Here is a 27,640-nt window from a genome sequence, read left to right as displayed (position 1 = left end):
CTCTGGGGCTGCAGGAAACTTGCGTGGTGGTGTGTTTTGGGGAATAACGGCGGATAATGAGCAGAGCAGAGCCTTTGCGGTAACCAGCAGCGCTGGGCAGGACTGTTGGGCTGTGGGAACCCCCTGCCGTGTTGGCAAATCTGCTTTGCTGTGGTAGAAGCTCTCTGGAGCAGGCATCTTCTCCTGCAGATAGCAGTTCACCTGGGAGAGGGGCGGCATGGGAACTAGCGGGCATCAGGGCACCTAACTGAGCATGGTGTCTGGTTGGGATCATGTAGTTCAGAATTCAGGAAAGTGCTTTAACAATTATTTTTGCTAAGTCAAACCTTCCTTTCAAGGAGAGAGAAGCTCCATCTGCTTAAATGGTCAAAGAGAACAGCTCGAGGTAGCTTGAGTATAGCCTCTGACTACTTACAGGAAGAGAAAAATTTTGCTAGTGGAAGCCACACTGATCTAAAGAAAAAGCTGTAACAGAATCAAGTAGCTGAAACTAAGCTGTTATTGGAGTAACTAATCGGCATGTCGTTTTGATTCTGGAAAATTCATATGAACCAGATTTTCTCGAAGAAGTTCAGATTTTTTGATGAGGTTTCCTACAAGCTTGTCTTGCCATGCATATGGGGAAAAAAAAAACTTATTTTTTTGAACCACAGCAAAGTTCAGTCTAAACTTCAAACAGGTTTGCATTTATGCAGCGTTCCTCCAAGCATGCCGTCCTCGTGGTGGGAACATGCTTGGTGTCTGGCTGTGCATCAGCAGGGTGAAGAAGAAGGACCTGCTTTTCTGGATGTGGTTAGGGAAAATGTAACGGAGCTTCCTGGAGCTCCTGCTTTTAAAAAAAAAAAAAAAAACAAACAAAACAAAACAAAAAGAAAAGTCAGAATAACCTGAGTAAGTTTGTAGTTCACCCTAGAAGGAGTGTCACAGCCAGTTCAACAGGTCATCCTCTTCTTGGAGCTGTGGAGAATTGTCAGCTGAGAACGAATCTACATATGGTACCTTTTAACGTCGTGCACGTAGGGGGAGCAGCTTGTATGTGTGTGAAATATCTGTGAGCTGTTAAATCACCACCGGCATGAGATAGGTGATGTAATACCCAGCAAGGTACTAATCCAAGCTGCTGGTGTCACGGGGGCCACACCGTGGGCTTTGCACATCACCACTTGCTTCAGTTTTTGTGCCTGAGTGAGCTGAACGCAGAAACTGGGGAAAGTAAGTGGATTTCCCCATCGTGGCTCTGCCAGGCTTTCCTTGGTGCGTAGTTTGGAGGTGCCGCATTCCCACGGGCCATATTCAGGCAGAGTGGCCCTGGCGTTGTGGGATGCACAGGTCCAGGCTGGTGGAGCCTGGCTGCAGGTTCCTATGTAGGCAGCAGGATGACAGCTCCAGCGTCCCTGGAGCTTTTATTCTGCAAGTTCTGCAGCTGACAAATTACACCTAAAGCTTAACGAGCCCTGGAGAGGGACCTACCTCCACAATGAGTGGAGGTAGGCTCACACCGTGGCTTCACAAATCACTAATCCGTCCCACCCACAATTCAAGAGGATAAAAAAACTCCAGATTTAGAAAGGTATGTGGGAGGCTATATATATCTCTTGATTTTCCAGCCTGTGCACATTATCAAGCTTTTCTCCACAAACAGAAGGGCTAGGCATGCAGGAGCAGATTCCCACATCAGTGTTGATCATTCCTTCAGCAATGATTTCAGCAAAGCACTTAACAAGACGTTAGCTTATTAAAAGAGCTGGATGGCATTGACCTGAACAGCAATACTCTGCCTGGAACTATCTTCCTGTCAGTTTTTTGGGTTCAGGTCTTAAGATGCGAGTTCACTGCTAAGGGCTTTCTGTGCATTCTTTGCAGTTTGCCAAGTTTAAAGGAGATGAAGTTAAGAAGATTGAAAACCCAGAACAATTGATGTAGTCTGTTACTGTTTCTTTTTGTATAGAGCAGTCTTTGGTCAAGGATGCAAAGGAGTGGACTGCAATAGTTTAAGACTGACATGAGGTCAGAGCCAAGCCTGAAGCATTTCTGGTGGCGCGCAGAGCTTAGAGCTAAGTTTTGGGTCAGGGAATAATAAATCTTGCCTCCTAAAACCGTTTATAGGAAAGAATACAGTCCACTTAAATATGCTGTTTCCTTCCATGCTTCCCTTTGACAGTGTTAAAGCAGCCACCTTGGTCATAGAGTGAAGGCAACCAAGCAGTTACATCAAGCCCAGCCCATCCTGAGCTCATTTGGGAGCTGCCAGCGGGGTTTTGTGGCATGGCGAGCTGCCCCATGGAGCATTTCCAGGGGTCCAGCAATCGCTCACCACTGCAGGAGCCTCCAGCACCACTGGAGCTTTGTGCCATCCTCCACCGGGGAGACTGGTCGTTGCAGAGCTGGTGGCTGGTGAGACACTCAGCACGGGCATTGCCCCGATCCCTGCACCCCATTGAAACATGCTGGGCAAATACTGGAATGGGATGTGTTCCTGCTGGGCTTTAAAGGGAGTTCTCTTTCCTTTCAGTTTGAAATAGAGATTCAGAGGATTTCAGAAGCTTATGAGGGCCTGGTCAAGACCACCACTAAGAGGGAGTCTCTGGACAAAGCGATGAGAAACAAACTCGAAGGAGAAATTAGGAGACTTCATGACTTCAACAGGGATCTCCGTGGTACGTTACATTTGCTTGTGTGGGTTTTTTTCCCCTCAGTTGATGTGGTATTCCACTTCTCTCAAGCTGCAGAGCAGCAGACTTTAAAGGAGTGGATTCACCCATGTTTTAGATAAATTTCTTGAGAAATCAGGCCCTGCTCATTGGCGTAAGACAAAACTGCTGTCACCCCTGCAGTTGCGAAGAAACCCTCGGGAAAATATCGTAGAATCATAGAATCATAGCATGGTTAGGGTTGGAAGGAACCTCAAAGATCATCTAGTTCCAACCCCCCTGCCATGGGCAGGGAAACCCTCCACTGCACCAGGTTGCCCAAAGCCTCATCCAACCTGGCCTTGAACACTTCCAGGGATGGGGCATCCACAACTTCTCTGGGCAACCTGTTCCACTGCCTCATCACCCTCAGTGAAAAAAATTTCTTCCTTATATCTAATCTAAATCTCCCCTCCTTCAGTTTAAATCCATTGCCCCTTGTCCTATCGCTACACGCCCTTGTCAAAAGTCCCTAACCAGCTTTCCTGTAGGCCCCCTTTAGGTACTGGAAAGATATTAGACTTCAGACTGTGCCTTGGACTATGACTTTGACTTTGAGCTATTACCTGTCCAGGTGCCTGAGGGGAGTACTTTGATATGTCTTCGGGCAGTGAGATGCCTTCTGCAAGCTGACAAGTGCTTTTTGCAACAGTGCGAGGGGGCTGGGTGGTCTTTTTGGAGGAGAGGGGTGCCTGAAGGCAGGCCCTTCCCAGGGCAATCTGTCCCCTGCTGCAGAAAACTGTTCCTTTCCCAGGACATCGCCAAGGATCGGTGTCAGCGGGCTGGGGACTGCCTTCCCCCAGGACGTCTCGCTGCACCAGGGGCCGTGCTCCACTGCAGGAAGGCACCCTTCCCCTTGCAAAGCTCCGTAATTCAGATTGCAAATGCCTTGCGTGTTTGGGACATCATGAGAGATGAACTGCTCAGACACGTCAGCCACGGATGGCAGAGGCTTTTTCCCCAGTTTCTGTAAATTGGAACGAGACAGCTTCATGGAAGAGGTCAAAGGCCTCATCTTTTATGTATGTGTCCGCCTCCATTTTGATGTCCTCCTTCAGGGAGTCTATTTATACTGCTTCGCTGGCATGCATCTTATTTTCTTGGTTGGCCTACAATTTTATATACATGTATTTATACTGAAAGTATTTCCTGTTTTTTTGCAGAACGGCTGGAGACAGCCAATAGGCAGCTTGCCAGCAGAGACCTCGATGGGCAGGAGGAGAAGTCAACAGAGGGCCTTTATGCCACTCAGAGTGAGTACTGTGCTGGTCGGCTTTGAAGGTCCATATATATATATATGCACACATATATACATGCTGGAGCGGAGGTGAATGCTTTGCTGTTAGTGGTTATTGTTCTTGTGGCTTGGTTTTACTCAGCTTATTTGTCACATACTCTTATTTAAGCTGCAAACTGGATTGTTTAGGCTGCTTTTTTTTCTCTCTGAGCACCAGAACCAGGCAGTGGGAGTTAATCGTAACACAACTTGGCTTATTTTTGATAAATATTTATCTGAAATTGTGAAGTGTTGCTTGCGGGGATCATCTCTGGAGATACATGCTTTTTAGAGAAGCCACATTCTTCTCTTGGCTGGGATAAGCCCAGAGCAACCTCTGCTGACTTCTTGTCAGTGGCAGCGGTTGACTAACAGGAGGCAGAGCAGAGCTGGACCCTCCTTTTCTCAAAGGATGGAAGAGACAAAGATTTTACAACTTCTGCTGCTATGAAAAACATCCGTTCCTGTCAAGTTTTGGGCTCCTGTAACGACTGAGCACAGTGCTGCAGCGTTTCCCTGCCACATGCTGACGGCTCTGTGTGACCAGCCAAACCAAAAGCGGAGCAGATGGATGCCACATGACAGCGCGTGGCTTCTCCTGACGTCTGCTGGGCGTCTTCAGCACGCTTCCAGAAGGGCTTCACCTCCTGGAGCTGTGCGGTACCTTGCAGGCTTAAATCCCATTGAAGCTAAATGCTGTGTACAACCGATCCTTCTGTTTTATTTATTGCACCAAGAGCTTCCTTGGAAGATGAGCTGCAACTGCAAATCCTTAGGTGGAAAACCGGCCACCTCCATAAGCAGTGTGGTGTTCGATACCACTCCATGTGCCTCACCATCAGCCCTGCAAAGTCCTCCAGCTGTTCCAAATGCAGGAGAGCCTTCTCCTAGCTCCCATCAGCAGGGATGATGCCAGCACGGCAACTTCGCTGACAATTCGGTGCATGTGTGCACGAACCAGAAGAGAATCTAGTGAGCTTTTCCATGACTCTCTTAGCTTTGCCATATTAGCAGATGCCACAAGGGCGTAGAGATGCTGCTGCGAATCCAAGGGGATGATCTGTTAAGAAAATAGCATTGCTATGTAAATCTTGTCATCCTTGGGAAGAGTTCAAATGGGGTAAGTCGCACAGCGCAGATTGCAGCCTGGGGTCTGCTGTCTCCTTATAGAGGCAGCCTGGCAGTGTTCCCATATACTGGTAGCTACAAGGGGGAGTTAAATCCCCAGGATGGACTCAATTTGAGTCATTTTCCAGCACATAAACATGCTCTGTGCTTCTACTGATACATATCTAGCAATAAAACTTTGCGCTGAGCACTCAGCATATTACTGCTATCAATTCACAGCTTATGAACAAATATAGCTTTTTGGATCCTATCACATAAGACAGGCTGGATGCTTGGAGTGTCTTCTGGCTAGGCCAGAGAGCTAAATGTTACCAACGCGATGCAGAGTGCTTCCAAGAATAGAAAAATGGGCACGTGTAAAGCAGGACCTCTTCAGTCATGTTCTTTGGGCTGCTGGCACGCATGCAGTAATGACCTCGATATCAGGGTATCAGCGTAAAACACCCCTCTGAGAGCCCAGAAAGGGTTTTGCTTGGAAATTCTCTCTCGGTGACTGTATATATACCCTGATGCTTGTGAGTCTTCCCTGGGGGCAGAGCATGACCGGGGTTGCACCCCACTGCCAGCCTGGGGGTTTTGCCAGAACAGTCTGTGCCCTCCTCACATCTTTTGGTGGGATGCTCAGGAGGAAAACTGGGAGGAGAAGGGGTGCAGCTTGTTTTAACTGCTGTGTGTACACTTGTGAACTGAGACTGAAACAGTCATTTTTAGAAGAAGAGAAAAAACGATGCCTACATGCGCTCCCATCGGCTGCTGCAGTTTTGTTGTGAAACTCGTGTTTGTTTTTTTTTCCTAAGGATAGTAGCTTATTAAGTCAGATTAGTACGTGGAAATCCTACTTTCCATTGGGAAAGCAAAAGCAGATTTCTAGTCCCCACATTTATGAAAAACAGCCTGAAAACATGACACCTAACATCTCTAACTCAAGTTATATAGAAAGACTCCAACATCAGCAGGTTCCTGAAAGTTACCATTTTTAAGCCTGTCTCATGATGAGATGAACAAGGAAAGATAAAACTCGTGAGTTTTTTTTAACGCTAACCGTTGGTACTACTGCCAACGTAGAATTAATACTGTAGTAAAACTCCAATAATAGAAAAAACTTCCTGAAAAACAAAGTCTGGCAAGGCAGGATGTGCAGGGAGCATTCTCAGTTCCTCGCAGAGCTCTCCATTAGCAGTGCAACAACGCAGAGCAGTCGTATGCTCTGAGATGGAGACCAGGAGTGACAAAAACTCTCATTCTTAATAATAATAATAATAGGCAAGGCCAGGCTACATGCCTCAAAGCATTAAATGCTAGGCATTTGTGCCTAAGAAAAATGCTACTGTTGTATCAGGGGCAGGAGAGAACTCACAGCCTATTAGTTTCATGATAATGATGTGATTTTTTTTCAGTGAAAAGGGTTCTTTTAAGGAAAGGCATGAAGCAGTGACCAGTGGAGGTGTATGGGCCCATACAGGCGAGAGAAGAGCCACACAGGAGGATGCTGAGAGATGCTGTGGAAAGGGAGAGGCAGGAAGACCGAGGATGGTTTCAAGGGCACAGGGCAGAGAGAAACCTTATGGTGCAGCGTATCATAGGAAAAATTTGTTTTGGTGGAGTCTGAGAATAGTGTGTGTTTTTCTGGGATTTCTGAACTGAACTGAACATTCTGTTAGAGCAGAGATTCCTCCAAAGGGCTATTTTTTTCAGGTGTCTGAGGCAGATAGAGGTCTGTGCCCATCCACGTGGCTCTGCACCCATTAGTGGGGATGCATAGACAGTTTTGTCAGTGCATTGGTAGAGCCTCATGCTTTGTGGGAACATGCAGTGGATGTGCCATGTATGACTTGCACATGTATTTCTGTCCCAAATATCCCAGGCAAATAAATATTCCCATTGAATGAATCCAACCAAAGAAAACGCTCACAGTAGATGTTTTTGAGAGTGGGGTTTTGGGCAGACTAAGAGCCATTTGGTATTAAGATAGGAAATCAGAGCGGAGACAGAAGTTTCAGGGACGAGTGAAAGGGAGCTCCTTGCCCTCTCCTTTCACAGCTGTGAGCTGCATGCAGGGAGGTGGGGAGCTGCCGCCCCCCTGCACCCAGAGCCAAGGGCACCTGTGCAGGGAGCAGCATCATGAAGAAACGGTGTCGTTTAGAAAAATGCATCTGTTCTGTGTGGCTTCCCCCTGCCCTCCGAAGAGAAGGGGACTGGGAAATCTGATTTCAGTTTTCAACCTGTGAAGGTCAAATTCTCCTGACTTGTACTTTGTGAAATGCAAACGGAAATGTCCTAACTGTAAATCAGACCAGGCTTAAGCTGCCTGCGATGCTTTGTAGGGTAAGGAAAGCCATCACGAGTTTCGATGGAGATTTGGTGACTTCCTCTGATAACAGAACATCAAACCTTCCTGCATCCCTGCTTAGGTTGGTGACCACAAAGTGACCATGTACTGAACCATTTATTAAGTATGTTACGATTGATCATAATTACTAATGCCAGTGCAGAGTCCCTGTTAATCACCACATGAGGAAATGGACTCAGGGACCTCGAGCATGACCTCCTGCAGCTTGTCAGCCTTTTCTTAGTGCTGACATGATCCAAACTCAAGAGAGCTGTCAGGAATGTGCCATTTGTGAGCAAAACTGCAGGAGGAGAAGATTGCAATGAGCTATGCTGGTGTTTGGCCGGGACACAGGGTTAACGCAGCTGCTCCTCATGAAGCGTGCAGGGTGGATTTACGCTATCCAAGTGTTCAGTTATGAGGGGCTTTGAGGGCACACACTCAACTGATACAGGTAAATGGTACATTAAAAACATACTTCTTGTTTTTCTTCCAAGACTGATCAGATCAAAACCTTCTGTTAAGCATGAAGTCTGTGTGAAAAGCTGGAGGTCACATTGGAGTATAGTGAAAGGGTGACAGAGATTGAGTGTATCTTTCTGTCTAAAGTTTCTGCTTCGAAGCAGGGTCAAGACTGGTGTACCCTTAGTGTACCTACCCAGCCTGGCAACTCAAAAAAGCCCGTTTGCGAAGCACCGAAGCAGGCTTGTGGCTTTATCTCCTCTTTCTTCTACCTGGCTGCAGAGTATGGGTGTAATGTCTTCGGTGTGTTGAGGTGCAACGGTCAGAGGCAGCGAGTGGAAAGCTGTGAGACTGCCACTGTAAACTACAGCAGAGGAGCCTTTTTGGGACTGTTCAGTGACCCACCAGAAAATTGAAATGGTTGTTAGCTGGAGTCTGTTAGGTAAAAAGCACATGCCCGGGCAGAAGGTGCGTAACACAGTAAAACAGTATTTTTAGACTTTAAGGATACCTGTATGTACTTGAAGAGAATTTAAGGTATGTTCAACAAAGACCTTCTTTACTAAAAAGTAATACAATATAGGAAAGTACTTATAAAATGTGCCTCCAGCATTCTTCAGAGAGAAGCTGATGTGGAGAAGTGTTGAGAGCTGTTAAGTAAATTTTTCTTGTCAGCTGTCTGCTGAGTTCAGTGGTCATTTTGTGTACAGTTTAATCTTGTCCTCCTTTGGGGAAGGATAGAAAACACAGAGCAAGCTGAGTGCTTCGAGTTCCTCAGATGAAAGTCAAAAGTGAAGGTCCCTGCTTTTCCATGTGCTGTCCTCCTATAATACGGGTTTCAAACCTGGAGCACAGCAAGTGCGGTCCCAGCAGGAGATGGTGGAGTGCCACAGGGCTGAAAGAACATTCGTCTTCCAGCTTCTTCATACTCTAAAGAAATTAGATGCTTGATAATTTGCCCAGATTTAGACTTTTGTGCAATAGATACTAGTGTTCCTTCTGGTGAATCTGATTGAAGTAGATGTCTGCATTAAAGGAAGAGACCCTCATGTCCAATATAAAATTCCTTCCCTTCCGTGGGAAGATTAAGGCTGCGTCATACTGAGATGGCTCGCGGTTGGTGGCACGGTGTGCACAACACTTACTGGCCTTTGCTCGCAGGCTTTGCAGAGGCCAACATGATGGTGTTGCTGCCAGGGAATGCATTTGTGAGGTCCTGAATTTCTCCGTTTAGGATAAATGGGAAGACGACCGAGTGGGTTTGGGCTCACCTTGGCCACGCGTGCCTTGTTCCATATGGCTCAGCTCATACGTGTCTCACCTTGTTGCAGGCACCTATCAGTAGTGTGTAAATTAAACCTGTTCCCATCCCGCCTGTAATTAAGGAAGAATAAGGCCCTTCTGGGGGTAGTTCAGGTCTGAAATGGGCTGGCTTTGGCCACGTGAAGTTTCCCGACCCTTCTCGAGAGGAGGTAGATGATGGGGCTTCCAGCTTGAGTGGTCGTGCTTGGGTGGGAGGGATGGGCTGGATATTAGGGGCAGATTTTCCATGTTTCGATGCTTTTGGAGCAACTTTTCACTTCAGTTAAAAAATAATAAATTTGGTAATGCTGTGTTTAAAAAGTTAAAAAGCAAAACAATGTATAAGTGACGCCAAAATAATTTTTGGAGGAAATTTCCCTTCCTGGGGGCTTGCCAACTGCTCCATTTTTGTTGTCATTCAGAACAAAGGCCAGATTTTGAAATTTCAGATTTCACTGAATGAAACCTCCATCCCCTGCTCCCTCCCATCGTTAACCGTTTGTGGTTCGATGTCGGGGATCCGGTAGTTGGCCTGTGATGCTCATGTTCCCCGAAATGGCTTCTCAGTGCTGTCAGGGCAGAGACAGACGGAGCTGAGCCTTCCCCCAGGCAACTCGCCAGCAAAGTCAATGGTGGGCCTGCAATTTGTTGCAGAATAAAAAGATGCAAGCAAAGCTGACTGAATTTAGCCAGGCTTGCTTTTTTTTTTTTTTTTTAAACGTTTTAAATCTTGTCCAAAAAAGGGATGATTTTTCAGCATGGACGTTATCTAAACATTTTAGTCTCACTCCTAGTACTTTAAGGTGCTTAATAAGGGAGAAGCACAGATCACTGGACCCTTAGAGGAGGACTGGAAAGTCACCCAGGGCTCCCACACAGTTGGAATGCCTCCCACAGCCCCCCTTTTCTCTGGCCAGAGAAAACCTGTTCAGATGCTTCCCGTCTTATTCCTCCTTATTGCTTTCCCCTCTTTCCATTTTCAAACTCTCCAGCCACAGATCTGTGTTTATTATTTGGCTTCTTCACCTGTTCTGTATCTCATGATCTCCATCCTTTCAAATGAAATGGACCAGGCATGGCAGGGCCTGCGTCCACGTGGCTGAGGCTTCTTGCCCCTTAGAGGAGGGCAGCAGCATCCAAGCTGGCAACTATAAACAGTCCTTGACGTAGGCTGTCCTCAAGCAGGGCCTGGGCATTGCATGGGAAAGGAGTAGCTGGTGGAAGCCAAAATTTTGCTGGGGAACGTGGAAGTAGTTCAGCAGAATGGACAATTCTGAGGCAGTGCACAGGTTCCACAAGCTCTGCTGGTGCAGAGGCAGCCCTAGCTGCCACTCGTTTCTGCTGCTGGTGCTGGCATGAGGCTGGGCATTGAGGGGCTGAGCCTTGGCAGTGGAAACTCCTTGCCCGTTGTGTCTCAGCGCCGTGTTGTAAAGGCCCCACTTGCTGCTGCTTCACATAATTTTTGCTTTTCTAGGGACGTGGCAGCTTACCTCTGGCGCGTGGCCCGGGGCCTGTGAGCTGTCCTCCTGGAGCGGCTCATTCTTGTCTTTCTTCCAGACAAAGAGCACTTGAAGGAGAAGGAGAAATTGGAGATGGAGCTGGCAGCTGTGCGCTCTGCCAATGAGGACCAGCGGAGGCACATTGAAATCCTCGACCAGGCCCTAAACAATGCACAAGCCAAGGTCATCAAACTGGAAGAGGAGGTGAGGCATGGGCAACGTTTCTCTGCTCTGAGGCTAGTGGTGGCTCACAGTTAGGGCTTTCTCCGTCCAAGTCCTGAATCTCTTCTAGCCATGGTGTGGTCAGGTCTTCCTGCTCCCTTTGCACGGGCCCTCTTATAGAGAAAATGTGGAGTTATACAATACTGAGCCAAACAAGTGAGCAAAGGAGACCTCAACCATAGATGTTTTCAGAGCCAAGCCTTCAACGTGTAATTGGGAGCAACACCAAACTCAGCTAGCTGGTGGAGATAAGGCTCAGATTTAACTATAACTAAGAGTGAGGTCAGTTCTCTGTTATTAGAGGTCTCTGAATCTCAGTTTATTTTGTTCCTTAAGACCTTCAACTAAAAGATGTGGATTTCATAACTAACTGAAAGTCCATGCATTCTGGCAGATCAGGCAAGACTGTCAAAACAGGCCTTTTTGGTCCTAAAATCTTTAGCCCTGTGACCAACAAAAAGGGAGGATGTTTTATGGGGAATAAAATATAATCTTTACTATCTGAGTGGGCAGGCCATTGGTGAGGGGAAGGATGCTCACCTAGCAGGCTTGGGTAGAGGTTCATGCTCTGGCACAGGCTGCTGGCATGATCTGGGGCAGGTCTCTTCCCCTTCCCTGCCTCATTTCCCACCTGCACCCTCCACAGGGCTGGCCTGGGGGTGAATCCACGGGGGCCTCCTGGGAGCACAGATGTGAGGGGTCCTGTGAGGAGCAGGAGAGGTCTTTTCTCAAATACCTGCAATAACTTAAATGCAGTTCCTTGTCTTGGAAAGATGAAGGGTGAATTGACCTCAGTGCTATTGGAATGTTTTTTGTCAGGGTATCCAGCATGACAGCCCCCCTGATAGGCTAACTAATGGTTACTTAGAGTCTGGAAGTTTTAAGGTACTGTCAGTGGGTGCTGAAGGCATTGCTGTTCTGTTCCTGACCATTAGACCATTCTGACTTCCCATTTAGAAACATTTTAAAAACTCCATTGCCACCGGTGGATACACTCAGCAGCCTGAAGAGGATCACATTAAATTTAACTGCTCCTTTGTTAGTTAGACTAAAGCCTGCTCACTGTCCCTGCGTATTTGGGGCAGTCCCTTTGGGGCAGCTGTAGGAGCTAGTGTACCTTTAATCTGTACATCATTCACTTGACACTGTTTGCCTTAAAGGCAACCAGAGGTTTTCTGTTTGTGTTTCTTACAAAGTGGCTGAATAAAGGGATGTTTTAGGTTGTAACACCTGCTCCTACAGTCATGGCATCATGCAGGGCATGGGAAGAAATACATTTAGCTCCTGACTGCTCCACAGCCTGTCAGTGTGGTATTGGCAGGTGACATCGACTTGCTGAATACACACCAGTGAAGGCAGCAGAACCATAAACGCAGATTTCCAGACAGGTGGTGTAAGAAGCTACTCTGTGCCTGCTGGGTTGTAGTAAATACATTTGCAACCACAGGGCTCTGTCTCTAAGAGCTTTGCCCTTGCCAGTTTCTAGTCTAGTCATCCAACAGAAGTGTGCCTCTGCTGAGGATTGGAGCTTGGATCCTGGATTGTGGACTGGTGGAGCTGAGGAGAGGGCAAATGTTCCCCTCTGGAAAGCTGCTAACCTCCTGCCATGGTATGGTAGATGTTATGGAGGTGGTAACCTCCTGCCCAGGGCATGGTGGGTCTCAAGGGTGACAACATCTGAAGGTGATGCAATGGTATTTGCCAGAGTTTGTCTGTCAGAGCCCTCATCCTGGTCAAACCCTTGTTGACCTGGTAGTGTTTAACTGCTTTTTTTCATTCGAGAGAGAGTTTGAATGAATTTTATCCTAGCTGCCTTTTTTCAGTTGTTCAAGGCAGCGTCATGCAGCTTGAGTGAAATGAAATCTGTGGCTGCCGGCATGTGCCCAAGTTCCCTTTCCCTTGCTTTTGGTCTGTTTCATCACTATATCAGAGCACCTTTTCAACAAGCTCCAGTGTTTCTGGAGCTCAGTTTGACACATATGCAGCAGATATTGTTGACGTTTTGAACCTTCATCTTAAAGCAGGGATTTTTACTATAATTTGTAATATATTGAAGGAAATACAAAATCAATCAACTGAAAATTACTATTATTAACAGAGTGCTACCTCATGCACTGCTTTATAAATCCACCCAGATTTCTTCTACCACCAGAATGTAATTAAGGTTAAAAGCTTTTTAAATCAAGGTTTGAGAAATAAGCAGTAGCTACTAAATTGAATTAACATAAGATAGTGTACTATGTAAATCTACATTATCCTGAGTGCCTGCTAGTAGAAGGATTTAATTCAAAAATATGTTGGTGGTATCATCACCGCATGTCATTTAGGAGACTGCTGCTGGAATCGTGTGTCTTGTCCACGCTTTGGATAGAAGACTGAATAATTGGAGAGGGTTCAGAAAACAGCTGTAGAATTTATTTGGGGCCCAGAAGCGGTTCTTTGCTGTGAACAATTAAAGTGAAGAGGTAGCTGAGCTCCAGTCCATGCACATGAACATGAAGAAGGGATTGCTGTCAGCCAAATTAGATGTTGCTCTTTAACATAAGAAGAAATAATGAGATGCAGTGTTTGGGAGCTGAAGCTGAGCAAATTGGGCTGGAAGTAGAATTAGAGTAATTAACATTGAAACAACCTACTTAGGGTGATAGTGAATTCTCCATTTCTTACAGTCTTTAACTTGTATCTATAGAACAGATATTCTGTAGCTCAAACTGGAGTTGTGTTTCTAATGCAGATATTTTTCCAAGACCAACTCATCTTTACTCAAATTTATTTGCTTGGATCAGCCCCTTTTAGCCTTAGCTCTTCTTCATCTTTATTTTCCTAATCCCTGGGACAAGGGCAGTGTTCAGGCAAGTTTGCTGATCTTGTGAATATGTGAATTGTTTCATTAAATGCTTCTTGCTCTAGTAGATCACAGTTTGGAAACAGAACAAGAAGTAATTTGCTTAAATTGCATAAGAGAAAGCCACATTAGGCACTGGGGTAAAAGTTTTCTGGCAGTAAAGGAAAATAGGCCGTGAAGTAGTTCGCAGGGGGAGGTTGTGGAGTCCCTACTCCTGGAGGGATTTGTAAACAGATTATACAGACATGTGCCAGGTTTTAGGTAGAGTTGATCCTACCTTGCAGCGGGAGGGTAGACTGGCACCTCTCCAGGTGCCATCCAGCTTTTCTTTATTTGAGTCTGTGTGTCCCTGAGGCAATGGAGCTTAGTATCAGGTGTTTCTGATTGCAGTCCCTCTCCCGTACAGGTGCGTACTGCACTGACAAGTCCATTAATTCAAATGGCAACATTTTGTACTTTGGTTTTTAAATACCTGGGTGAAATTTTTGCTTACGAATCTACAGGCAGGATAGAAAAGTCCCAATTGGCTCAAGAACCCTCCCTATAAATTTACGAGTGTGGGAACTGTCTTGTTGAATATCTCCAACAAAATGGTCTTCTCAGGCGGCAGACGCGTGCGTATCGCCTCGCCCACACGGGCAGAGGTGCCCTCATGCACGAGCCTGTGAACCCTGGGGCTCGGGTGGCTGCTGCAAAGCCAAATTCTGGCTGCTGTGATATAGATGGACCCTCTAGCATCCCGCAGGATGTGGAGAAGCTAACGAGTTCAGCTACCGAGGAGGGACCCAGGGGAGCCCCCTTCCCCTCTCCACGCTGGCACAGCTGGGAGGTGGTACAGGCACCTTCCTACTGCCAAAATAGCACTTTCAGCAAGAAGCCACTGCTGTGTCTGTCTTGCCAAGACGTGAGCTCCCGAGGCATGCAGTTTTCGTGCTGCTGCCAGAAACTAGTGGGGATTATAATCTCATTAATTTTCATGGAAAGTCCTGGGAGCCGTAAGCGTTAGCCTGGATTACAGCAGGGCTAGGGAGGTCACGCTGCGAGTCGTCAGCTCTGGCTGGAGAGGTTTTTTTAGGCCAAGCTTCAGTTTTGCTGTGAACAGCCCCATGTTTCACTTTGTCTGTGATATGGATGCATTTAGGATGGCAAAAGAGGAATTTCAAGGAAAAGTTACTTTATTATCATTGTAATCGGTGGGGGGGTACCTAGGTAAATCCAGCATCACACAACTGAAAAAAAACAACTTCTTTGCAGTGTGGGAGTCCTGGGCTAAGCAGAGGACTCTGTGGGGCCCTACAGAGCCAGGAGGACCCAGAGCTGATGTTTATTTGCTCCACATGCCCAGGAACATGGCAGCAAACTTGTCACTACATCCCCTAGAGATTTGGATGCAGATGTTTTGTGGCTATAGCTCCTATATCATAACCCACATTTCAGTTAATTTCAATAGTGATTTAAGTACATAAAAAAGAGGTAGTCACTAGGATATCGTTTGGGCCCTGGCTTGCCAGCTCACAGCACCTCTCTAGCCTCTGTTATTTATCTAGTTGCCCAGTGTTGACTGGGGTTAATGCATTTTTCTGCCTCCTGTTTTGCTTCTGAAAAACTTAAGGCCTCAGACAAGTGAACAAGTAAATGAAGGAGACTAGAAGTCCCAAAGAGGATCTTATTGATTATGGCAATGACCTCAAGCATGCCCCACTAGCCCTCAGGCTGCAGATGGGGTCTGACTGAGGCTTGGCAAAGCCTGCGTGATTCAGCATTCAAACCAATTCACCCTCCCTTTCTGAGTCAGGGAGTGAAGTTGAGAGTGTTTTGGGTTCTTTTGGGCTGTATTGAGGTCTTTTGAAGTTTGCAGCTTCAGTTTGTGTGCACTGTTACTTACTCTACTTCCAGGCAGATATCTTTAGAAAGGTAGATTTATTCATGCTCCTGAAGACAAAATTAATGACAAAAGGTTGGAGGAGAAGTGAGGAACTGGGTTTCCTGAGGTTGGGACTGCAGCCCATGGGGTGAGCAGGCAGACCCCTTTGCCACAGCCCCGTGGACAAGTTTTTGGGTCAGTCTCCACGCTCCCTGGGAACAAGGTGTGCTTACAGACAACCAGCTGTGCCTGGCCCCCGTGAGTGAGCTTGCCCCTTCTCGGTGCCAGATTTTGGCTGGGGATCAGGTTTTAGCACAGACTTTGCAGCCTCCTCTCCCCAAGGGCTCTCAAGTGTGCCAGCTCCTGCCATGAGCCCTGACTGTGATACCCTGTGGTGTCACTGGGTGCCTAGTGGCATGGTAGGAGGCCAGAAGTGGGGATAGCCGCTAAGCACCCTGAACATCTGCAATCCACTTGTAGATTCCTTTTGGGGTATGCTGAGCTCGAGCAATCTCTGGCCGTTAACCTCGTATTGCAAAATCCTTGTGTCATGTTTAGCCCTTCAGTAATTACATTGTATATGCAAGGAGGACCCGGCTTTAGCTGCCTGTACATCTATACGTCGGCATAAGCAGGATAGAGCAGGACAAGTGCTTGTTCCACCTGTGTTGGACAGATACACAGGGCTGGAAAAAAGAGAGTGGTTGGGTACAATGTGCTGAGTGTCACCGGTCAATAAAACCCACCAGGATTGCCCTTAGCTGAGGCCAGCCTGTGTGCTTGCCCAAAGAGTCTCTGCCGACGTGACAGCTCTTGCTCAGAAATGGCCAGGGGATTTCATGGGTACTGGATCTCCAGTGGGTGGAAGGTCTGGGAAGCGTTCCTTCCGAAAAGAGTCGAGCTGCCCCAGTGATGCCCACTATCCCCTTTCCCTGCCCATCAAATGGGCACCATCCTTCCCCTGGAGAAACTCTGCGAAGCAAATGGCCAAAACCATACTTGTGCCCAATGCACACCTGCAAGCGCGCGGGGGTCCCGGCAGTCCAGGGTGGGGGTACGGTGCCCCCTGGCACTGCTGACCCCCTGTCCCCCGCAGCTGCGCAGGAAGCAGGCCTACGTGGAGAAGGTGGAGAAGCTGCAGCAGGCGCTGACACAGCTGCAGGCAGCCTGCGAGAAGAGGGAGCAGATGGAGCGGCGGCTACGCACACGCTTGGAGCGGGAGCTGGACTCGCTGCGGATGCAGCAGGTGAGGATGGGGTGGTCTGGGGAGGACCTCAGCACGGGGCCATCGGTGTTACTTTTAAAGAGGGATGGTCGCTTGCAGCCTTGCCAATGCCATCTTGCTTTTGGGTTCAGGTCGCTGTGCTTTCCACATAAGCCTTCCCTTTGGTAGGGGTTGTGGATGCCCCATCATTGGAAGTGTTCAAGGCCAGGTTGGATGGGGCTTTGAGCCACCTGATCTAGTGGAAGGTGTCCCTGCCCATGGCAGGGGGTTTGGGTTTAGATGATCTTTGAAGGTTCCTTCCAACTCAAACCACTCTATGATTCTAACTCTTGATTTTCAGCGAAGGATGGGGGAAGTGTTGTGGTTTAGCCCGGCTGGCAACTATATGCCACACAGCCACTCACTCACCCTCCCCCACCCCTAAAGAATAGGGGAAAGAATTAAAGGGGAAAAGAGAAGGAGACCCGTGGGTTGTGATAAAAACAATTTAACAATAATAACAAAATGAATATATATGTATAATGATATATACAAACAAGTGATGCACAGTGTAATTGCTCACCACCTGGTGACCAACGCCTGTCCTGTCCCAGCAAACGATCTCGAAACGGTTAAGTCCTGATACCACAATCCCAGACAGGCAAGAGGCCCGAAGAGAGAGCGAGAGTGAGATAGCACTCCGAGAGTCCGAGAGTGAAAGCCCCTGAAAGAGCAAAAGCCCTTCTTTCTGGTCAGCCCTCATCTATATACTGGGCATGACGCTGCATGATATGGAATACTTCATTGGCCAGTTTAGCCCTCAGTCCTAAATCTAAGTTCAAATCATAATGGGAGTTGTGAACCCTCTGTCCCGGCCATGCTCTCCCCTATCCTGTTGTGCTCCTACACACTGGCAAGAACACGGCAGCTGAAAAGTCCTCGAGGTCTCAGTGCCAGTTATAAACATCAGTGCGCTGTCAGCCTTCTTCTCATAACGAGTCCCAGACTAAAACCAAAACACGGAGCTCCTCTAGCTGCTAAAAAGAACTAACTGTCCCAGCTGAAACCAGGACAGGCAGCCCTGCCGGCTGTGGGGCTGTGAGGTCCTGGCTCCCCTGCCCAAAGTGGGCAGGGCTCTGCCCCCACATGTCCTCCCACATGTGCCAGGGGAAAACATCCTTCCAGGTTTCTCTCCAGCAATCACAGATTGTACAAGATCAGCTCCACACCGAAGGAGCAGAGGAAAGGTGCAGTACACATGGGCATGAGGTTCAGCCCACAGACTTTGACTGATCTTTCATTGAAAAAGTGACGTGGATGATGTGGGGTTAGGTGGGAGCAAGAGCTTAAGCCATATTTGTTCTGGGCAAAGCTGATGTGCTTGTTTCATAGAAACCTCTGTCCATGACAGATCTGGAGACAAATAGTGTCATCTTCAGAAAATAAATTATTTAAATATCAGTCTAGTCCAGAAAGGGCTGGAAGTGTAGGTTTGCATGTATGTCCCCTTGGTTTTTGGCAGCCCTCCGTCCTCAGAGGGATAGTGTTATGCTTGTACTTTATACACAGTTATTCCTTTGTTATTCCTCCTCCATCCCCAAGTCTCAAAGTCCAGTCATCTGTGAAAAGGGAGGTTGCAGGGAGATTTTCCAGATTACAGCCAGCACAGAGTGCTGAACACACAGGCACCAGCGAGCAGATGTACTGAGTATATCAAACCACTGCTTGGGGAAAAAACAGCAACATAAGCAAAGCATGATGCTCCTTGCAACTCTTGAAGGGCTCACTTATACCTCTGTCAAGAAATGCATCTGCTACAATAACCCTTCGTTATTTATGAGCCATTAGGGGAGACCAAAGCAGCTGTTACACAGACCTTGTGCTGCCAGAAAGCAGCAGGTCCGATCCTGCCGGCAGGATGCGGCTGGGAGGTAGCTCCACGGACAATATCAGTGGTTTGCAAGGCCATGAGGTGGCCAGACCTGAGAGCATCTCCTCGCTGGCAGCCTCAGAGCAGGGCAGGTACCCCAGCACCCCTCCAATGGCATCGCTATCACTGCTGCTCCCTGGAGACCCTTCCCATCCATCTTGGCTCTTCCTTGCTGCCATATAAGTACATTAAGTCTTTCTTGCCCTGTCCACCACTTGCTGTTCCTGTCTTCTTCCAGTAGCTCTTCTGAATTGCCCCTTAGCCTGCTCTCCTCCAGTTTAAAAAAGAAATTAGATGGGGTATGACATGCTAATGCTGATGTAAATGGAAGAACATTTGAGAAAATACCATTAAAATTGAAGTGAAGGTAAAACTAGAACTAGGAAAGGTTTTTTTCTCTGGACTGGAATATAGAGACAAAACAATATGTTAAGTAACTTGGATGGAGTGTCAACAGAATTCTTGTCTTGGGAGTTCAGGCTACGTCTGCTCATTTTGGCAGAAAATTCCTCTGTAACTTACAGATTGCTTCATTTTTAATTATTTTTGTATTTTGGCACTGTAATCAGCAACTGCATTTCGGGTTGCCAGAGTTCTCAAATGCCTCCACCAGTTCCCTATAACAAATTTTAAGAAGAATAAGATGTTCTGACTTCACATCTCACTGTCAGTTTTGAAAGGAGACTTTGGAGTATTTTTTACTATTTATACATTTTGTTTCATGAGTTACATCCCTACAATGAATGAGGTTGCTTCAAAACGCCCCAGCTTTTTACTTCAGAGCTGTTTTCTCTGAGTTATGAAAGTTGTATCTGCTGAAGTATTTTCTTATTGCAGAAAAAAAAAAAAAAAGCTTTTTTCTCCTTTTTAATGGAGTCAGCAGAAGGAGACAGTGAGCCAGAATCTTTTATGTTCCTGGCTTGTCAGTAACAATGTCCAAGTGGCAAATTTTCATTATCACTAATGCATGAGCTAGGACGAGAAAAAATCCCTTTGCCTGAGCGTTGCAGGCTGGGCGTGCAGGGCTGGCAGAGGTTCCGACTGGGAATGAAGACGAAAGGCACCTGCAGTGTCCCAAGGTGCCATTTACAGACCAGGACCATGCTTCCAAAATATTACCTTCCTGCCAGGGATTTGACAATATTTGAAGTGTAAGCGCTGATTTTTGCAGGAGCAGGGTGGTAGCTGTTGCTCCTAAGGGCTGCTCCATCATGCACTTCCAGAAAGCAGCTTCCAAACATGTTGTCGCCGCACAGGCTGCAAAGGCTGCAGCCCTCCCCTGGTATCACTAGTTTCCCCTAAGCAGGAGATGAGTGTCTAGAAGGAGGAAATGTGGCTTGGAAACTGGAAACGGCTGCTGCAGCCCTCACTCTGGTGTGCCAGAGCTGTGCCAGGGAACTGCTTTGCCGGTGGAAGTTCATGGTGCAGCATGGATAAGAAGCCAGAGCTCCCGAGACAAGGTTTCCCCTTTAACTCAATACCATGCACTGTGGAGTGTGACAAATCTCTTGCATTTTTAATTGAAAAAAACATTTATTTCTACGGACTCCTCCCAGAGGTTCGTGCCTCTGCCTGTAGTGTGGGCTTGGCTTGTCCGACCCAACCTCTGCTAAGCTGAGGGCTGGATCTCTGTCCTCCTCCGTTCTCCACTACCACTGAAAGGAGCTCCGGGCAGCTACCTGTGTGCTTGGGTGCTTTAATTAAGTGCCTGTAACTGGGTGGGATAAATCCTGCCTGGGTGAGCACTTTCCTCGCAGCATAGATGCAAAGGGTTACACACCCATTGCTGCTTGTCAGCATCCCATGGGAGTCACCCCGCCGCGCCTGGGGATCTTCTGCCCCTGCGGCCAGAAGGTTACCTGCTACACCACGGAAAGCATCTCCTGAGGGCACATGAGAACTAATGTGCCAGAAGAGGCAGGCATGAATTCATGTCAAGGGTATTTTCTTAGCTGCTGTTTAAATAGGTTACATGTAGCTAGGCTACATGTTGCTTTTTTTTTCTGCTTTTATATATAAACATATATAAACCCCCTGGTAATAACTGCCTGTCCGTACCGAGCACTGCCCAGCTGTGGGATGAAGACCCAGCAAAAAGAATATCTTCTAAAGCTTCATTGCTTCCTTTTCCTACCAGCTTTTTTTCCTACGTTTTCCTTTGGCTTGGGGTATCCCATGAAATCCCTGCACAGGCAAGGAGCAGCCTTATCTCTTCTTCTGTCGGCATGGTCCAGAGAAGCATGTGCTGGGGTTGCCCACATGGTCAACCTGCCTGTCCTACTGTAACCTAAGGGGTTTAACCTGGGGTTTCCACCTGCTCACGTCGAAAGATATCGGAATGTCTTTGTGTGCTCTAGAGAAGTGGGGAAAAAAGGGTCAGCGACTCTTGTACTTGGCAGAGGGTGAGGACCTGTTGTTGTTCCCACTGGCAGAGGCAGGGCAGCTACCAGGTGAGCAGCCTTCCGGAGCACAATGCCCCGGCCCTGATGGAGCTGGTGCGGGAGAAGGAGGAGAGGATCCTGGCCCTGGAAGCTGACATGACCAAGTGGGAGCAGAAATACCTGGAGGAGAGTACGATCAGGCACTTTGCCTTGAATGCCGCAGCCACAGCTGCAACGGAGAGGTAAGATGGCCTTGCTGCGGGTGGGCAGCTCTCTTCATCGTGGATTGCATGGGGGAGTAATAAGGAACGGATGTTTTCTTAAGGCTGGATTTTGCTTGCCTTTCCCTGCTGAGTCCTGTCTCTAGGGTTAATGCACCTCTCCGTGGTGTCATGCCAGTGAGATACAATAGTCAGTTAAGACAGGATTTACCCTTCTGACCAGGTCCAAAAGTTTATCGAATCCAGGCACCAGACTCAAGCAGCGGCCTCAATGGCAAAGTCTCAGTCTGCCAAATCACACAGCAGAGCCAAGGCAGCTCCTCTGACGGCACCAATGGAGCGAGGAGGGACTGTTGGTGTATGGCTGCATTCATCCCATAGTCAAAAACGTTGTTTAACCTAGTTTTGAAAACTTATAATTAGGGAAATTTGGTGGCCTAAGTCCCCTGTTTCACCACTTCATTAAGCTTCAAATTAAAAAGGTTCTCCTGATAGCTAAGCTAAACCTCTTTACTGCAAATTACCTCAACTGATTCTTGTCCTTCCCAGATGTACATGAGGAACAACAGATCACTGTCAACTTTGTAACAGCCTTGTAAATATTGGAAGACAGATAGCTCCTTTTGTATCTTCCCTGGCCTGAACTAACCTTCTTTCAGCCATTCCTCACATATCCTCGTGTAAACTCTTTCCCATTCCTGTTGCATTTGTCTGGACTGTCTCCAGTTTGTCTGTGTCAAAGCATGGTGCCCAGAAGCACACAAGACACTGCAGCGAGGCTTTCCAGCGATGAGGAGAATGGGATAATTAACTTCTCGCCCCAGTTTCTTAGAAGCCACATTCCCTGAAAGCATCCTAAAATGAGATTTCCCTTTGAAATGTGGTTAAATGCGTGACTCAGGATGATCCTTTTCTTTTGTACTCTAGTCTAGGCAGCAACTCCCGTGCTATTTTTCACCTTCCAAAGTGTACAATTTTGTTTCTTGTTTGCAATATGGTCTTGTTGACTTGGGACTGTTTCCCTGGTGAGTGAGTCCCTCTGATATCTGACCCTGTCCCTCAGGGTGGTTGGTAGCCCCATGGGGGTTGCCCACAATTTCAGCGTGCTCTCTGTTCCATCCACCAAGTTAATTCATGGCATTAATGACTAAACCCAAGCCAAGAGTAGCCCGCAGCAAGATGACCCAATGCCGGATAGCCATCCACTTGACAGGCAACCGTTGCTAGCTTGCTCTTTGGATGTGGCTTTGGGGTCGTCTTTGCAAGTGCCAACCTCACTTGCAGAAGCCACCCTGGCTGTCTCAGGAGCCCGACTCACCATGTTGAACCGCTTTGCCAGGGACACCTCGGCCTCAAGCCACTCACGCAACGGCAGCTACGGCGAGAGCGCTCTGGAGGTGCGGGGCTGGCAGGAGGAAGAGGAGATTGTGCAAGCCAACCGGCGCTGCCAGGACATGGAGTACACGTAAGGGGCCTTCATGCCTTACCTGCTTGTCATGGGATTTAGGCTGAGTTTAGATAAACCAGGATGCCCTTCTCTTCCTTTATGCATGCCTGGAAAAGATGGGCTTAGCTTCGCTTTGACTTAGTTGTGCTCTTCGGCATTAAAACAGGGATTAAAGAGTCGCTGTTGTTAGGTAGCTTCCTCCCTACCTTCCCATTACACCTTCCCTGTGCCAAAAATTACCTTCTTGCAAAACAGAGGCTGTTGCACTCTTAAAAGTAGGTTGGCATACGAGGAAGCTGAATGCTTGTTTAATCTTGGTGAAAATCCCCCTCTGGAAACAAGAGCGTCTGGTCATAAGAGCTGAAGTTGTAGTCCCACTCCTACATGATCAGCAACGCCAGGGCTTTCCTTTGCCTCGCTCTTTGCTCCTTGCCTGGTTATTCCTCTTTCTCGATACACTAAGTTCCCCACATCCAAGCTGTGAGACAGTCACATTGGCATTTAGGAACAAACCTGCGAAATTTAGTACCACGAGCACCACTAAAAAAGATGCATTTCCAAGTAGCAGAAGATATAAAATAAACTTTTTGGGGCACAGGCAGTCAACGAGAGTAATGTTTATTGTCGCAGATACTTCTCCATTTTCAGCGCACAAGTGGACATGTGGCCATGTAGTTCAATGAGCGTTAGACTTGGGCAGTATTTTTAATCCAAACCTTTTTCCTGGTGAAAAGTGGCCTTTTGATGAGTAAAAATCCCTTGAGAAACTTTGTGTATTCCTCTAAGTTTTTACTGAAAAACTATTTAAAATCTGTTCCTCAATGTTGGCTTCCCCACAAAAACACCAGTCTGCAGACACTTTTATAAAAAGCTGTATTTATTGCCTCTGGAAAATATCAATGATTGTTTTTACTGGGTTTGTTTTTTGTTTTCCGCTTACAGGTGCAAGCTAATCCTGCTTCCAGTAATGGGGTTTTGCCATTGGCTTCATTAAAGATAGATCAGTATCTTGTGTTTTCATTGCAAATTAGACATCTGATTATAAAAAACTAACGCCAACATGAAGTTACTAGCTATCTCCCTTGTACCTATAGGTTTTCCAGACGTGGCATTTTAGCTTTCACTGCTTCACAAAAGGCAGCTGCCTTGGACTATATATTGTACATAACAGTCAAGCTATAGTCATCTGGCTGTCATATTGTACATGTACAATTTATTTTTTAAAAAAATGTAGTTTTTTAGTCTTTTGGTATGATTTGCTGTTAATCATTTCTGGAGAAAAATCTCAGATAATCCTATTTTTTTTGTGATCTGAGAGTCTTCGGAGTCTGTACGAGAGAAGTAGCGAGCTTTGCTCAGTCTCTGCGCACCACGTGCTGATTGTTTCTGCAGCAGTGAGGGGGAAGCAAGAGCCCAGCCCAGCCCTTTTCCCAAGCCAAAAGGAATCTTTCTGCTCACTTCGTTAGGTCTCTACTCCAGCTGATGATAGACCCGAATCGTGGAGTTAACTCAGCCAATGAAGGGAGGGTTTCCAGATTTGGCCCCGATGTATTACAGAGGTGGAAATTGCCCATGTGTTGGTATTTTGGTGAAGGTAGTGATCCACAGCTTGGTCAGGACACTGCCCTCATTGCTCCTGCTGGGTTGGTAAAGCTACAGCAATAGATGGGTTCAGTTAACCTTGCAGAAAAGAGTTCCCAGTTTTGGCTAAGAACCAGAAACACTCTCTGTTTTGAGGTGCATGGTTATCCTCAGAGGAACTGGTGGGAGCTGCCTTGTCTGAGTCACTCAAAACCGGAGGGGACAGAGCAGCAGGACACGTATGCGGGAACTCATCCTGCTGCCCCAGGGTGGGGAGAGATGCCTGCATAAATGCTTCTTCCATTCCTGTAAGCAGAGCGTTCATATTTTGGCAGAATAAAGAATCTCCATGCAAAAATAATTGAGAAGGATGCCATGATCAAGGTCCTTCAGCAACGGTCACGGAAGGACCCTGGGAAAGCCGACAGCACCAGCCTGCGACCGGCTCGGTCCGTCCCCTCCATTGCTGCTGCTGCAGGCGCGCATTCGCGCCAGACCTCACTCACCAGCAACCAGATAGCTGAGGAGAAGAAGGAGGAGAAGATCTGGAAGGGAAGCATAGGTGAGCTTAGTTTTTGGTTAAGCTTTGGCTCATCCATCACTTGTCCTAATCCTTCTGCTTGAGCTTAGCAAAAGTTCCCCAGCCATGGCACACGTTGCCCCAGTGGCTTATTTCCAAGCACTTTCCACGGGAAGAATATTTGTCCTTGGGCTGAGGTAAAAAATTTGTCATTTTTTAACCTTGCATTGTATCTTAATTATATTTTTAATGATCTTAATTGTTCTGTACTGATTATAGAAAGCCACAGTCGGGGGAAATCCTCCCAGCTACATGCAGATGATGTTTGCAACTTTGTGGGAGTAAACAACAAATCTGGCCTAGGAAAAAATCCTGGTTAAAGTTAAACAAGAGGATGAGCATCCCTTTGGATAGGAGTGCATGATGCGACAAGGCAGCTAAGTGGGAAAATGAGTGCAGGACTGTGGTGTGGGGCCGCGTGGGACGAGGGCTGCAGAGACATGCAAGTCTGTGCCAAGGGAGGTACTACTGGGATGCAGGAAGGTGCAGCTGCTCTCAGAAGGCTGTTTTTGTAGGAAAGTACTACGTGGATGTCAGGAGGACAGCAACAGGCAGCGTCAAGGGGAAAAGCTAAGCTGGGCTAAAGGGCTGGAGACACATCCTGACCAGCGTCTTGTAGCTCTGGGGTGGAACAAGGGGACAGCACTTAACGTTCAAGCAGGGATGTGACTGACTTCCATGTGTTTTCAGGACTGCTCTTAGGGAAGGAGCACCACGACCACCCGTCAGGCCCCTCGCTGCCCCCTCCGCTGCCCTCCTTGTCCTGCATGCCTGTCCCGATGCCAGCGGCCTCTCACGCAAAAACGGGCAGCAAAGACAGCAGCACTCAGACAGACAAAAGCGCCGAGCTCTTCTGGCCCGCCACGGCCTCATTCCCTGGCCGCGGACGGCTGGGCACCACCCCGGCCCACAGCCCGGCCCCGCGGCCCCCGGGCACACGAGTGGCTGGCGAGAAACTGGGTGAGCTCTGCGAGATCCTCGTGTCGGTGCGAAACGCCAGCACCCCAGGGCTGCCAGCAGATCCCCAGAGACACCCCAGTATTGATGGAGGGGGGTGATGCCTTCACGATTTGTAAGATGGTTGGGGAGATTTCTTCAGGGAAGCTAAAACTGTAGGGAGAGAACTTTCCAAAGTTGCGTGGTGTGGCTTTGCAGAGCTTCATGCTCAGCAACCTCTGTAACGCTCCGCTTGCCTGTGATGGGCAGAGTTTCCAACAAATGCAATTATTCCTGCTGCCAAAGATAAAATTACAGTTTCACAGCTTGAAAACACTCCACACCTGCTCACGTACTCAGACCCGTCTCTTTTCTTCAACTTAAACCATGGTTAGTGAAGGCAACATTTTTTCCCTAATTTTTAAAGGAAACCTGGGGGGAAATAGTAAGGAGAAAGTGGAAACTTTGGGGAAGTTGGTAAAGAAATGCGATTTTAATTATTATTGAAAGGTGAAAACTGCTAGTTTACAGCCCTGGCAAGGGAGACGTTTATTTTACACACATTAATTTGAAAACGCCAGTTTCCTACATATTCATCTTGTCTCAAAAACATGCCATGGATCATTAATAGGGCTGGATATCACTGATTCCTTGAAAGCCTGGATTACTGTGTTTCAGGCAATCCAGACTGAGTTTGTTTCAAGGTACTTTTAAAATAACCTTTCAAGCTATTCCTGTGGTGATGAAGATAAACACCTAACAACATGTATCGTACGATCATAGAATGGTTTGGGTTGGAAGGGACCTCAAAGATCATCTAGTTCCAACCCCCCTGCCATGGGCAGGGACACCTTCCACTAGATCAGGTTGCTCAAAGCCTCATCCAGCCTGGCCTTGAACACTTCCAGGGATGGGGCATCCACACCTTCTCTGGGCAACCTGTTCTAGTGCCTCACCACTCTCACTATAAAAAATGTCTTCCTTAAATCCAATCTAAATCTGCCCTCTTTCAGTTTAAAGCCATTGCCCCTTGTCCTGTCACTACAAGTGTTGTAAAAAGCCCCTCTCCAGCCTTCTTATAGCCCCCTTCAGGTACTGGAAGATTGCTACCTGAAGGTGTTCTCGGCATCTTGATCAAAGTTGGCTTTCACCGTGTAGGACATACAGTGAAGATGTGCTCCACCACCACTCCAAAAAAATGGGTTTATATTTGCATGGAACAATTTGCTGTTGAATTTGAGTTGAAGACCAACTTACCCTTCTTCTCGTTGCAGAGAACTCAAGCCACGGGAAGCTGCCCGACAGCAAAGGCAGAGTGAGCAGCTTGCTTCACAAGCCCGAGTTTCCAGATACGGACATGATGGAAGTCCTCATCTGAGCAGAGGATGGTATCTCTGGGATTTCATGTGCATACAGCCAGGTCCAAGATGGTCCTCCGTGTGCCAACCTTAAAAACTAACCCTGAGAGTCTGAAGAAAGATAGAGGAAGTTTGTATCCGAAGTGAAGCTTGAGTCTGGTATGTTGAGACTTTGGACCAGGAGAGAAGTCAAGAGCGCTGAAGCGGAGCGATGAAATGAGCATCTGGGATTTTCTGAGCAGAAAGGGGCGTTGAACACTGAATGTGGCGTGAGAAGGGGATTGTTGAGGGAAAAGGAAACTGCGTTTTCTGGTGTAAAGAGAAGCTAGTGAAGTTACAGACTGGGTGCAAACTGCCACTCTGTTTTCCTGCCTCTCTGCAGCCA

The 27,640-nt window shown here is 47.4% G+C and overlaps 1 protein-coding gene across 2 annotated transcripts in view; it reads left to right on the top strand.

Moving 5' to 3' along the window:
• The window catches only part of AMOTL1 (angiomotin like 1), a 71,659-nt gene extending 44,384 nt beyond the window's left edge, over window positions 1–27,275 (top strand). The window contains exons 5-13 of one of the 2 annotated variants that reach the window (XM_086614028.1): window positions 2,513–2,657; window positions 3,854–3,943; window positions 10,745–10,890; window positions 16,714–16,863; window positions 21,184–21,374; window positions 22,693–22,818; window positions 24,717–24,943; window positions 25,652–25,909; window positions 27,172–27,275. In XM_086614028.1, the coding sequence (XP_086470154.1) occupies window positions 2,513–2,657; window positions 3,854–3,943; window positions 10,745–10,890; window positions 16,714–16,863; window positions 21,184–21,374; window positions 22,693–22,818; window positions 24,717–24,943; window positions 25,652–25,909; window positions 27,172–27,275 (1,437 nt within the window). Of the gene's footprint in view, window positions 1–2,512; window positions 2,658–3,853; window positions 3,944–10,744; window positions 10,891–16,713; window positions 16,864–21,183; window positions 21,375–22,692; window positions 22,819–24,716; window positions 24,944–25,651; window positions 25,922–27,171 lie in introns of both variants that reach the window. The other variant, XM_086614023.1, reaches the window with a different exon arrangement.
• Window positions 27,276–27,640: the final 365 nt, after the last annotated feature.

This window comes from Tauraco erythrolophus, chromosome 1 (assembly GCF_009769465.1).
Source record: "Tauraco erythrolophus isolate bTauEry1 chromosome 1, bTauEry1.pri, whole genome shotgun sequence".
Lineage (NCBI taxonomy): Eukaryota > Metazoa > Chordata > Aves > Musophagiformes > Musophagidae > Tauraco > Tauraco erythrolophus.
The sequence above is the reverse complement of the archived record's forward strand: the minus strand, read 5'-3'. Positions and strand labels throughout refer to the sequence as shown.